General features: G+C 38.5%; 2 protein-coding genes across 3 annotated transcripts; both read right to left on the bottom strand.

Annotated features, from left to right (window-relative positions):
- Positions 1-722: 722 nt before the first annotated feature.
- Positions 723-3,335, bottom strand: LOC131883919 (uncharacterized). Its single transcript, XM_059231528.1, has 3 exons — positions 2,431-3,335; positions 2,172-2,370; positions 723-1,251 (listed from the first exon to the last, which is right to left on the bottom strand). The coding sequence occupies exons 1-2, from the start codon at positions 3,186-3,188 to the stop codon at positions 2,310-2,312; spliced, it is 819 nt and encodes a 272-aa protein (XP_059087511.1). The 5' UTR covers positions 3,189-3,335; the 3' UTR covers positions 723-1,251; positions 2,172-2,309.
- Positions 3,336-7,839: 4,504 nt separating this feature from the next.
- On the bottom strand, positions 7,840-9,995 carry LOC131883918 (uncharacterized). 2 transcript variants are annotated; one of them, XM_059231527.1, is made up of 4 exons: positions 9,695-9,995; positions 9,123-9,292; positions 8,838-9,050; positions 7,840-8,754 (listed from the first exon to the last, which is right to left on the bottom strand). In XM_059231527.1, exons 1-4 carry the CDS (start codon positions 9,944-9,946, stop codon positions 8,490-8,492), a joined length of 900 nt encoding a protein of 299 aa, XP_059087510.1. In that variant the 5' UTR covers positions 9,947-9,995; the 3' UTR covers positions 7,840-8,489. The 2 variants fall into 2 exon arrangements, with proteins under 2 accessions (XP_059087510.1, XP_059087509.1); XM_059231526.1 differs by having other exon boundaries at positions 9,123-9,995.
- Between the last annotated feature and the right edge of the window lie 3,170 nt (positions 9,996-13,165).

Here is a 13,165-nt window from a genome sequence, read left to right as displayed (position 1 = left end):
GTGATATAATTTTATTGGCTTGCAAGCGTAACGCATGTCTCTACATCATTGCTTGCCAATTGCACTAAATTCTTTGGCTTGAAAGGGTGCTGAGAACTTTGCAAATCAGGCAAGTCCTCTTAACCGAAGGGCGAATGTCTGGTTGTAGCTCAATAGTTCAACCAAACACTCTTACATACCAAATACATGCCTTACTTTCAAGAACTTGAACATTCAATTATTCCTTGTTGTATTCTATTAGTATTAATTTTCAATGGTCAAGATTGAAGGCTGTTATGAAGATGCTTTACGAATTCACATTGTATGTTTTATTTGTCGTTTGGCGTGATTCAATAATCTAACAAGGGGATGGTGCTAATAATGAATACATTTTTCAGAGCTGATGGCATCTTGTTCCTTGGCCATAATTAAAGTTAGCGCCATCAACAAGATCATCAATCAGAAGAAAGAATTTCTTTTGTGAGCTGCTTTCAACTAATTGTGAGGGGAAACTTGATGACAACATCTAAGGATCTAACAATAGTATTAACTAACAGACTCTCTGAAACGGGGTCTGAACGTTATTGTTGGAGAGTAGAGATCGAAATTGTTTGTTTGTTTGTTTGTTTGTTTGTTTGTTTGTTTGTTTGGAGTCAGATGACAGCCTCTCGCTCGGCCTGATGATGGGTGTCCCAATAAAGGGATATTCCCCGCTCCGTTGTCGCAGCCAAACGTGCAACATGAATTATTACCTCACCCTCGGGAATGATCGCAAGTTCGCCCATTTAAGCTATTAAGGCAGCAACTTATGTTGTAATTTAAATACTGCAAAGAAGCTTAGACTTGGCTGGCCAGGGATCGAACCAGGGTTTGCAAATTGGCGAGCGGATGCTCTATCAATACGGTACCCCAACTAATCTAAATCGAAATTGATTTATCTCATAAATTTTTTATTCAATGGCACTTGAAACAGGACGGCAAAGTTGGATTGTGGAAGACTTGAATTCTTACATGGTAAAGTACCCATTATCGAACATGTCCAAAAAGGCTCGAGAAATCCGATGACCAATTTGTGGCTCATTGCTCATTATACGTTTGGTTCGATCATTGTGAGCTTGAGTAACCTCCTCCATGGCCTTTGAATCAGTAATATCGCCAGGCACTTCACTGGAACCAATAGTATCTTCTTTCTTCGCCAAAATCACGGGCAAAATGATTAATGCCATCATGAATCCGAAGAAGGAGCATTTCTTGTAGTCAGCCTTTAACTCGCTGTAAAAAGGAGCATCAAAGTCACCGTATGAGCAAGAAGAAAAAAAATAAAAAAAAATACTTCAGTCTTTTGTACATCTGCTTTTCTAGCTTATCAAAAACTATTCCGACCTTTCTTGAGATGATCCTACCCTTTGTTAGATTTTACAATTTTAGGTCAATTAGTTATCCACTGAACATTTGGTTCCCTAGCTGGGTATTAGCACTACAGGGTTAACCACATAAAACCGGGCAGATTTTTAATTTGATATAGCAACCGTAATTTAAATTTCCCACTTTTCAAAATTTCACTGATGACTCATCCAGTATTTGTTTATATTCTTGCAAAAAAAAAATGAAACTCTCAATGGATCCGTTAAAAAATGGCAATCTCCAAAGATGTTCAGGAGAAAATTATTTTGCTTCATAAGCAAGGCCTCTCCAAAAGAGCTATTGTCAAAAGGCTTTTAGAAGCCAAGTCCACCGTACACGATGTCATTTCAAGATTCAAAAAGACTGGAATGATCAAGGACAAGCCCAGGAGGAAAAAAGCTTGGCCAGTGCGAACCCAAGCTCTCATCAATACCGTGAGACAATGGTTGAATCGAAAGCCCCACCGGAGCATTTCCCAGATGTCCAAGGAGCTCCAAGTATCCACCACGAGCCTCCGGAGAGTCATCATTTATGATTTGAAGAAGAAATGTTTCAAATTCCAACAAAGGCAAGTCCTTTCCAATGGAACAATTGTCAAAAGTTCTAATTATAATATAGTCCAGGCTAAAATACCAATGTTATAAAGTTTTCACTTAAAGCCATATTTTCTTCAAAAATTGCTTTTTTTTCGTGCCCGGTTTACGTGGTTAACCCTGCAGAGGGGTGGCCGGATCTGTGGTAATTTAAAGTTGAGGATTCAAAAAGCATATTATCTGGGCATTTCTTACCTGAGGCTGAAAACACTTGGATCCTCGTCCAATTCCTTGAGAGATTTGGTGAGGCATTTGTGATAGTAGCCCATGATCTCATCCATATAAGTTTTTCGAAATCCTGGTGTGGTTGACAAGTAGAGGAAATAAGACAGGTCAATCAATGGTTGGGGAGGAATCCAACAAACAAACAACGATAGGCTTTTGTCCGTCATATCTGAGTGGGAAAAGATGCATGTAAGAAAAGCAGAAATTGTGAATCTTGACAAACTCTTACTTGAACAACATGTTGTTGAACCATGGATCACCATGGCAAAGCACGTTGAATTCGCAAACTTTAGGGTTGCTAAGTTGGTCTCGTAACTTTAGTGGATTGACCACGTCTTTTGCAAATTGCTTGTAAGATTCAACATATTTGTGCCCATTGACACCAACATATGTCAGTGTTTGATAAATACGATTGGTTTGCTTATCGTTAAAATGAGCAATTATTTCGGGGATAAAGTCGTTTGTTTGGATGTGGTCTTTCTCTAAAATATTCTCTAAGTCACCATATTTGGCATTGTAAAATGCATGTGAGGCTGCATGGAATTCACCCAGAGACTTAATTGCTAATTTGGCATGATCCAGGTCAAGGCCAGATTTCTTATTGACGGGCTCCATGAAACCCAAGGGACTAAGATGTTCCATGATGATCATGGAACTTTGCACAACTTTTTCTTTAGGAATGTCCTTATTGAACTCGCCATATACAAATGGACAAAAGCTCAGCTGAATGGCTGAGCCCTTTTGGGTGATGAAGTCCTTCAACGCAGGGATGACGTCTTGATAAAATCCCAACTCTTTTTCTTCCCTTTGAGTTATTCGAAGCCAATTAAACTTGGTCGGATCATCCAAAGGTACTTTGGCCATCCAGTCATAAGTCTTGGGTTGGTCTTTGACCTTGGCTTGTAAGTGGCAAGCCACCACAAGGCCAGAGTAGTTTTGGCCCTTTTTTTGCACCAAAGTGTAATTCAACTTTATCGAGCTGAACATCCTCAGTAGCTTCTTTCTTCTTGAGAATTTCCAAGAACTTGGCTTTGGTCAATGTCTTGTGTTCCATTATGTTTCTTATGATAGATTTTGTTGTTATCACAAATACAAACTGAAAAAACTGATGAAAGTAAGGGTTCTTGTACCCAGAGTTTGGGACTTTTGTGGCCAGTACTACTTGTACCTTAATTAATGCAAAATGAATAAGCAAAAAGGGTGCTTATATAGACTGATGGGATCAATCTGTCTGCGCCCAAATTTCAAACCAGTGTTGCCAAGTTTGATCCCTGATTGGTGTTTTGGGTCAGAAAATATATTTATTTATTATTTATTGTTAATCCACTCCAATCATCTTGCAATGAATAAGCAAACATACTTTACCTGAAGGAACCAAAATGGGATCAAAATTGGCAGTACTGGTTTGAAAGCTTGAGTTGCAGGCAGATTGTTCACATCAGTATCTAAAAAATCTGGGCTCCCAGCTTTTAGCGCGGCAAAGTAGGAGACAGTGTACATTTTGACCACACAGGGTGCCCCTCAATGACATAAAATGGGCTCCTCTTTGATCCTTTTGATCGCTCTCTCTAATACAGGGTTGGCACAATGCTCATGGGGAAGGATGTTGTTAGCCAAGTAGAAATCAAGTTTCGACTTATCTTTTCATTTTTTTGTGTCTCTGATTCATTAAATCATAAACTAAGCTTATATGCCTTAACCAATATCAGCAAGGACGCTCAATCAGATTAATTTCAAGCTCGGAAAATAGCTTGTTTTGCTAATTAGCAACAAAGCAAGAGATTTGGATGCCATTAATGCAAATTAGGGTGATGGGTTGGTTCAACAAAGCAAGGTAAAACTTTTTTCATTTTACATTTTGGGTTTAAGTGCATACTAACATAAATATCTTGAGTCAATTGTACATATATTTAAGCGGATATTCTGACCACTTTTATTCATTTCTTCAGGCCCCAAACAAGAGCTCTCTTATTGATGTAGTCAAAACAAAAACCGTCATTTGGCCAATATTTCACAAGCCAAATGGAAAAGAAGTGATCACTCATTTTTCTTGTAACACCCTGTATTTAAGACTGAGGACTGTGTCTTGTTGAGACCTAAGAAAACAAATCGAGTAAAATCTTAATTTAGCAATAGATGTCACCCTATTTTTGCTATGATCGCATGATTTGGATTTGGCTCTTTAACAGCTTCAACTCATTGATTAATTGTACATGCGTTCCTCAAGAAATCAATTGTCTCAGCATAAAGCTCCCAGCACAACACTCGAAGCAACAAGTATTGCAATGTATTGCACCATGCTTCCATTCGATGAACAACAGGCCTATAGCGACATGGCTGCGCGCATCATGATTATGCTCTTCAAGACACCAATTCATTCAGAGCACAAAACTCGAAGTTGGGAGTATTGCAAAATATTACACCATGCTTATATTCGATAAAATTCATGTCTTACGTAAAGCACGACGCCATCCCTGAATACGTAAACTCATGTGTCTAACCACAGACTAGTGATGTGGGCTGCGAATGAAAGCATATTGTCCTATCTCTTAAATTGCTCTCTTTACTCCAAATAAGCACTTGTTGCAAGATCTTGTTGAATAGATGAACTTGGCCAAATTTGAACCCTTAACTATGCTTAGGGAACTCAGGGGGATGGTCAAATTTATGTTGCGCATTGTTATGTTGGTCCATTTACTGCTTTCAGATCAGATGCGGACAACTACTGTAACCAGTATTTTTAAAGTTCAGATTGCACCTTTAATCTCAAGACTGATTAGATCTGCAGACTCAAATTTCTTGGTGAATCAAATATGTGGATTGAAACATGATGACAGATACTGTCACCAACTAATTTTACGGTTTGCTCCTTGAAATGTCAATTGTTTTATGAGCATGTAATTCATCTGGATTTGGCTAAGCAAAACCTTGTTTTCCCCATATCTATCATATGGTGTATCATATTTGTTTACCTTCATTACCTCAATTCTGGAAAGAATCGTATTCTGAAGCATGTAGTGCTACAATTGATCACACCTTGATATCTTATGTATGTAATTTGAAGCATCAATATTTCGATTGTACCTTTTCCCTTAAATTTATACTTGTATCAACAAAATCGATCCTTCCTTGCAGGGACAATGGTCAAATATACAAGAACTTGAAAAAACGCTAAATTTCCATCGTTGGCAAGGGTACCATAAAAAAAACAATCTCCCGGAGCTTAGCAAACCCCACAATGTGTAAATTTTCTTTGAGACTGCTATAAAGTAAATTGATAGAATATAAGAGCTGGCTAGGTAAAAAATACCTACGGTACGTACTTGCACATGCAGCGCCCTTAGTAGAAAATTGTATGTCTTTTCTATTTAGGCATTTTTCATTTGTCAATTGCCCAATGACAAACCAATAAAGTGGTTTAGAAATTCGGCAAATTTAGGTCCCTTGACACAAAGCTTAGAATTACTCTCTTCCTACTAAACTTCGTCAACAAGCCGCAATAGAAGATTCAACAGCCACGCAGGCTTGTTTGATAGTTAAATTCCCCAAAAACAGTCTCTTGAGGGTCTTATTTTAATCAGTTAAAAACGTGCTAGATTGCAATTTCCATTAATATACCTGCCACAAAGGGAAAGGCTGAATTGTCAATTCGGGTGTTTTGCCAATGAAGGAAGAGAAGAAGAGCCTTATGAAAACTAACTGAGACAAGAAGGAAATGGGATTATCAGAAAAGCAAAACTTTCAGCGGTTCAAATTAATTATGTGAACTTAATGTGAAACTTATAATCAGTTTGCATAAATACGCGCAGTTTTTGATTTTTTGGTGGAACTCCCAAAATTGCATCAATTCTTTAGCGCATTGATGGAACCGTAGGCATCATGATTTTAATCGTTGCGGACGTTTGCTTCACTCTACCTCTCTCTGAATGTGCTCCGAAAGGTGGGACACACGCTAACATTACGAAGTTTAAGGGGGAAATTGTTCAAAAAGAGCTAGTTGAAAATTATGAAAGAGGCACCAGAGAAATTGAAATCCAGCAGTCGAGGCTAGCCTTCAAAGAAAGATGTATGCCATTCACTTTAGCATTAAAGCCTCCTTTCACATTCGATTCTTTCTTTTAGCATTTCTACATTCAAGGACTAGCTCTTGTCGTTAATTCGTTAGTAGACCAAATATCATGAACTGATTTAAGGTAATAAATGGACGAACTCTAACCTTTCATTTTAATAGTACTGGGTGTAACATTCCCTGCGGGGCATTCATTAGTAACGAAATTACAAGTAACGAATTACGGTAATTCGGTCCTTTTTTTGAACAAGGGATGGTAATTGCATTTCATTTTAGAATTGTGTAATTGTAACGGCCCAGAAACTAAAAGAATTACTCGTTAATCATTCCTTTTTCAGCTTCTAGAATGGCCTTTAAATTTTCGTTAATCTCATGACTGCTGAGGAACCTTAAGGCTCAACAGAAATTGCCATTTATTGCTAATTCCATCTAGCATATTACGATCAAAGAGAGTCAGAGTGGAAAGTCTTGCTCTTAACCATGGAGTACGGTAGTAGTGGAGTGGAAAGCTCTCTGAAACCTCGCTAGAAGACGTTTCAGTTTTGCGTTACCTCCTAATCAAGTACTTGAACATGAAGATGGTATTCATTGAGCACATTGAACACTCTCTCAGTGGGAATGCATCTGATTAGGAGGTAACGCATAGATCTACAAAACCTCGCTAGAAGACGTTCGATCTTCGACCGAGCTTTCCACTCCACTACTAAAGTACTCCATGTCGTAACTACTCTCAGGGTGTCCTTGGTTTTTAAATCTCATATTGTAGTTGCTACTTTATTGTTTACATCTTCTCAATCCAATTCCGTTGGACTGAAGAGCTGATTCAATGCAATCATCAAGAAAGGAAAATCTCTCCTTAGCTTACATGACTATGATGCATCAACTTTCTAAAGCCTCCTCATTTCCACGACTTAAGGCGTAACGTAAGGACGTAAGAAGTCTATCTTCTTACAGGGAAGCTTTACCGACTTCACAATGGCTAATACTGGTTTTCCATCATGACTTTTGCGAGATTGTTTCAAACCTTCAAGAATCATTATCCCATCCAGGATTTCAATCTTGACTCCTCAAAGCATTATAATGCCAAGGCTCATTAATTTAAAATGTTGACACAAAATCTTCTAATCTTTCGCATTAGGACTCCTTGAGTCAAAACACACAATTTTTTTCGAGAAGAATGGTCTTGATGGAGCAAAAACCACAAAATATTGGTAATCTAAAATTTGAGTAAAAGTAATTGTAACGAGTAACGCCCTTACGTATTGTTTCGAGTAACGGTTGTGTAACGAATTACTATTTTTGACCTAAATAATTGTAACCGTAATCCGTTCCTTTTTTGAAAAACGACTAATGCCCTGATTCCCTGTAGTGGTTAGAAAATTGGACACTAACGTGTATCAATACTGGAATTTTGTAAATTGAGATATTTTTTGACTGTAGCCTAAATGCTGAAAATCAAAATGCCACTTGGCAAGTGGTCCAAATGGTAGATACCCATCCCAACCGAAATGACGAGAACACATTAGAATAAATTGTATTGAAAAGGTTTTTGGCAACCGGTAGGGAGGGCGTGTGGGAGGTTGGCACAAACACGTTTATTCAGGACGGAATTTGCACGAGTAAGAATGAGTTTCCTGTGTGCCGGAAATAGCGACAAATTTCGGACGCTCTTTCCGAATGGGGAAAAACAGAGACAATATGTGTTGCGTGATTATAAATGAACGTCATTCCGATGACTTAGTCAATAAGAATATGTTAATTGCTTGAGACTTATGAATTGAGAGACGAGGTTGTATCGAATCCGAAGGCTTTTTTTCCTTTAGGCCAACTTTAGGAGGAAAAAGAAACACCCTGAAGGTTCCTCAGGTCAATAAAGAAGCCATTTGCAATTTAGAGGTTATAGCTAATATGCTTGGACATCAGTTCTCTAGTATGTTTCCAACTTCACACAGTTGCTCTAATGTTGAATTTGTTGAGGTTGGCGAGGCTAGTCAAGATGAGCGGGTACAATGTTTAGAGGCCATCAGGAAGTTGAGTCTTTCGAGTACCTCTGGTGTTATTGGTGTGAGATCTCGGTTTTTGATGAGATGCTTACAGGGCATTTTGATCATTGCGTAATGTCGCTGTATTCTTTTGGGTTCTTCAAAGTTGCATAATAATGCAGGACATCAACTGATAATTTTATTATGAAAGGCAGATGATATCTGCAAGGAAAGAAATTACAGAGTAAAATACCCGTTTTCAACCATCTCCATAAATCCTCCGGAGATCCGGTGTCCAATTTGAGGCTCATGGGTCATTGAAGCTTTGGCTCGTGCGCTGTGAAGGTGGGCGAACTTCCGCTTGACATCTGGATCAGTTAAGTCACCAATCATCTCCTCAGAACTCAAAACATCTTCCTTCCTGGCCAGAAGAATGGGTAGGGCTGTCATCGACATCATGAATCCGAAAAAAGAACATTTCTTATAATCGGACTTCAATTCCCTAGAAAATATATGCAACACATTATCAAGCCCTGCCTGAAACCTAAAATTTTGAACCTAATTCATCCTTATTCTTAAATTTACCTCAAGCTAAAAACACTTGGATCTTCACCCAATTCTTTGAGGGCTTGGCTGAGGCATTGGTGATAGTACTCCAGGATCTCATTCATGTGGGCTTGCCGAAGCTCGGGTGTGGTGGATATAAACAGGAAATAGGATAGGTCAATGGTGGGGGACGCCCATTTGGTGCGAGCCAAATCCACCAGACACACGTCAGTGGGGTTTTGGTCCTCATATCTGTGCGACAATGAATAGTCATGAAATATCGTAATAGAACAGTTTGAAACCCTTTAAGCAAACCAAACTTACCTGAATAGCATGTTATTGAACCATGGATCTCCGTGGCACAGAACGTTGAACCGGCATGCATCAGGGCGGGTCAATTGATTTCGCAATTGGATTGGATCTATCACGTTTTCAGCGAATCGCTTGTAGGATTCCACATACTTGTATCCGTCATCACCAATATTCATGAACCTCTGGAAAAACGCTTCGACCATGGTATCAGTGAACTGATTTAACATCAATGGATAGTAGTCTGTGGCTTGAAGGGGTTCCTTTTCCACAATGTTCTCGAGTTTGCCATGCTTGGCTTTGTAATACCCACGTGAGGCCGCATGGAAATTGGCCAAAGCCTTCATGACCAAATTGACATGCGCTAGATCAAGGCCAGATTTCTTGTCTATAGGGTCGATGAATCCCATGTGACCAAGATGTTCCAACATGATCACAGAACTTTTACCGCACTCTTCTTTAGGAATATCCTCGTTGAACTCGCCATAAATGAATGGGCAAAACTTCAACTGAATTTTGGAGCCTCGCTTGGCAATAAAGTGCTTTAAAGCTGGAAGGAGATCTTGATAGAAGGCCAATTCTTTTACCTCCGTCTTCAACAACCGGAGTGGGACAAATTTGCCTGCGTCGTCGAAAGGAACCTTGGCCATCCAATTGTAGATCTTAGGTTGGTCTTTGACATTGGCTTCCAAGCGGCAAGCCACAACCTGCCCGGAGTAGTTTTGCCCATCCTCTGCCCCAGGTCGGAGTTCCACCTTGGTCAATTGCACATCCTCGGTGGCCTCTGCTTTCGTGAGAATCTCCAAAAACTTGGCCTGCGTTAATGCCTTATGGTCCATATTATCTTTGAAGATGATCGATCAATGTTGTTTCACGTTAATAGGCTTGAATACTGATCGACAGACCCAGGAATTGGGCCTTTTATCTGCTTAGATGTTTGATATTCATACAACTTCTATATGTTTACATTAAGTCTGATATGTGCGCTCGTTCCACAACTGCCTTTATTGTTCTAATTCCAAAGTTATTGGTCGTATTTTGTATCATCATGTCTTTTGTGAAAGAGAAGCAAAAGACGTTGCTAACTTTTCACAATATTGATATCCAAATATGCCTGATTAGGGGGTTATTTTCTTGAATTGAAGAGTTGAAGGGAAATGAATGCACAAAGGCTGAGATCCTTAGATGATTTTGGCCGAGAAACTTTAAGTCATATTCTATTACTCTCTTCACAAGAAAGCGAAAGATACTGCATAAATAGAGAGTGAATGAATGGACTCTTGAGTTCAAGTATAATCGTTTACACAATGGCCCTAGCTTTCTTTATTTAAAGCTGAAAAATTGCGACTTGAAAAACAATTGACTTGATATAAGAACAGTGGAAGAAAAGCCAAGAAAGTGGACATGGAACAAGCTAGGTTGAGCAGTTCTTAAAACACATGGGTGTTTGTTGAAAGACCCATTTGATGTGGGTCCCAATTTATGATCATAGAGTACAAATCCAATGGTTAACAGGATTAGCACTGGTTAGCGCTTAATTTCAGCTATTCACAAAACAATTTATGTTTCACAGGGTTTAAGTGCAAATTGCAAAACAGAATAAGCAACCTATCCTTTCTGAACGCTGTATATCAGAGGCTCAGATTTACTTATTTATTATTTCGAAGCGAGAAACAGCCTATCTTACCCATCCAAAAAGTTACTTGTATTTGCATGAATGTTCTAATCTATTGAACGTTTTTAATGAACTGATTCTAAATACGTTCATACTTTTAGGAAAATAATTAGATCATGTAAATTCACAACTTCAAAGAGACCTTGATGACCTTAGCAACAAGTTGTGCTATTTCTTAAAAAGAGTCCATTTGGAAACCGAATTTGTGTAAGATGTATTTCACATGAACCGATAAGTATCGCAAAAATGTAAAGAAAAACTACTTTTGAGCAAGCCAACCCTCTCTCTGCTTTCAGGTGCTTAAAGACGAGAGTTCGTTGATTATTGTACCGTAGATAAACCTGCTGCTATTGGTCAAGGACTCGTGCGAGCAAGCACCTTGTAGCATTGTTTGACTATCATAGACTCTTGTAAAAAAGTGTTGTCCTTTACTCAATTCAACGCGAACAACGCCGTAGCACTCATCTCAAACAAAATGGATCACAAATCCCTAACAAAAGCCAAGTTCCTGGAAAAGGGTCAATACTACTACTCTGGCCCTGTTGTGTTTTGTAACAAGGAACCTAAGGTCTTAGACTAACCGAAGAAGACTTAGGAATGTATAGTCAAGGTGTCTTTGGATGATCCAACTTGAACTCAACTCGTTATGATAGGCTCAGAGTGTCATGTATGGAACAAAATGAGTTAGGGTTATATCAAGATCATCTTCCAGTCAAGGAAGACTTTATTGTCAAGCCAAGTTCAAAACGTTTTGGCAGCTAAAAGTATATGAAATATATCGATGAGTTCCAAAATAAACTTGAAGCCCACCAAAATGCTGATGACCAATGCGCCTCAAGTTATTTGACGAACATCCAAGCACTTTTCTCGAAATGGTCCACTACGGTTGTTTCACTCTGTAAATGGGGGGTTTCTTCCCAAATCGCTGGCTTGTATAAAGATGAACTGATCCCTTCAAGGATGTTCAAAGCTAAATTATATAAAATATTCCAAACGACTGTTGCCTAAGGAAAANTAACCGAAGAAGACTTAGGAATGTATAGTCAAGGTGTCTTTGGATGATCCAACTTGAACTCAACTCGTTATGATAGGCTCAGAGTGTCATGTATGGTAAATGGGGGGTTTCGGCTATTATCGCTGGCTTGTATAAAGATGAACTGATCCCTTCAAGGATGTTCAAAGCTAAATTATATAAAATATTCCAAACGACTGTTGCCTAAGGAAAAGCTGTTGTATATAGCGTGCGTGATTTGTTTATGACATGCCGAAAGGCTTTAAAATAACATCCTGTTTGTTCGATTGTCAGCAATAATAGCCATTCATGTAATGGTAATTAATGACGTATAAGGCAATTCGCAACAAAAGTTAAAACATGAAACAAGCAAACTGTTGGTTCTAGCAGGACCATTTTTAAACACCAATGCGAAATTAGATTTACAAAAGGCATATAAAATAGCCTTATGAAACGTTTTTTTTCTAACATAAGGAAGACATACTATTTGAGCAATAAAATCAATTGATCATATGGTTTCTTGGCTCAAATAAGAAAGGAAGATTAAAACTTCTTTAATTTGAACTAATTAAAATATGTATTAAAGATTGAAATGTGCAGCAACGGTCAAATGTCTAATGTTCATACATGAGAATAAAACTGGCGTGATGAGCAAGGTCTAAGAAATGAAACCTTTGAATCGCTCTGAAACTCCAGAAGAATCTACGAAATGCACACCTATAATTTACTAAGTCACGATATCCCTTAAATAAAGGATAAACGGCCAAGAGATTCGTCTTGATCACTTTATTAATGGGTTTGCCATTAGAGATAACTTTTCTAGGATTGAAGATTGGCGCTAATACAAATAAATAATGGACGGGTCCAGATCTGCTAGCTCATTACTATTTGTGTACTCTTTTCTTGACTTATCACCTCGATCCCACTTGAAACAGTTTAGGCCCCATAATTGAAATGAAATGTTTCAACGAGCAAAAATTTGAGTTGATACTTGTCAGGACAGTAAGGAATTAAGGGAATAATTTGTGATTTAGTGGTTAGCACAGTTTCCTGGCATTAGAAAAGTTGCCACTTCCCATCTTGCTCAATGGAACTTTACGCGCAAAAAGTATCCACCTATCGGAATTGCATTCAAGGACGATGTGATGGCTGCCTTCGATTCTTGCACTCCAAAGGCACAAAAACAAGGGATTCAGTTTTTTTTGCACTTTCTTAAAACCATTTCATGTTGAAATTACGAAACTTTCAATGTCATCTGAAGCAAAAAAGTTCTCTTGTTTCTTGTTCTGTTTCAGCGTAACTAAATGCATCTAGCACTATATATCTTTTGTTGAGTCTATGTCCCCACCACAATCACCCAATCTTTTGAAA

The sequence above is a fragment of the Tigriopus californicus genome, chromosome 7 (genome assembly GCF_007210705.1).
Source record: "Tigriopus californicus strain San Diego chromosome 7, Tcal_SD_v2.1, whole genome shotgun sequence".
In the NCBI taxonomy this organism is placed as follows: Eukaryota; Metazoa; Arthropoda; class Copepoda; order Harpacticoida; family Harpacticidae; genus Tigriopus; species Tigriopus californicus.
Note: the sequence above shows the minus strand (reverse complement) of the source record. Positions and strands in the feature narration are given on the sequence as shown.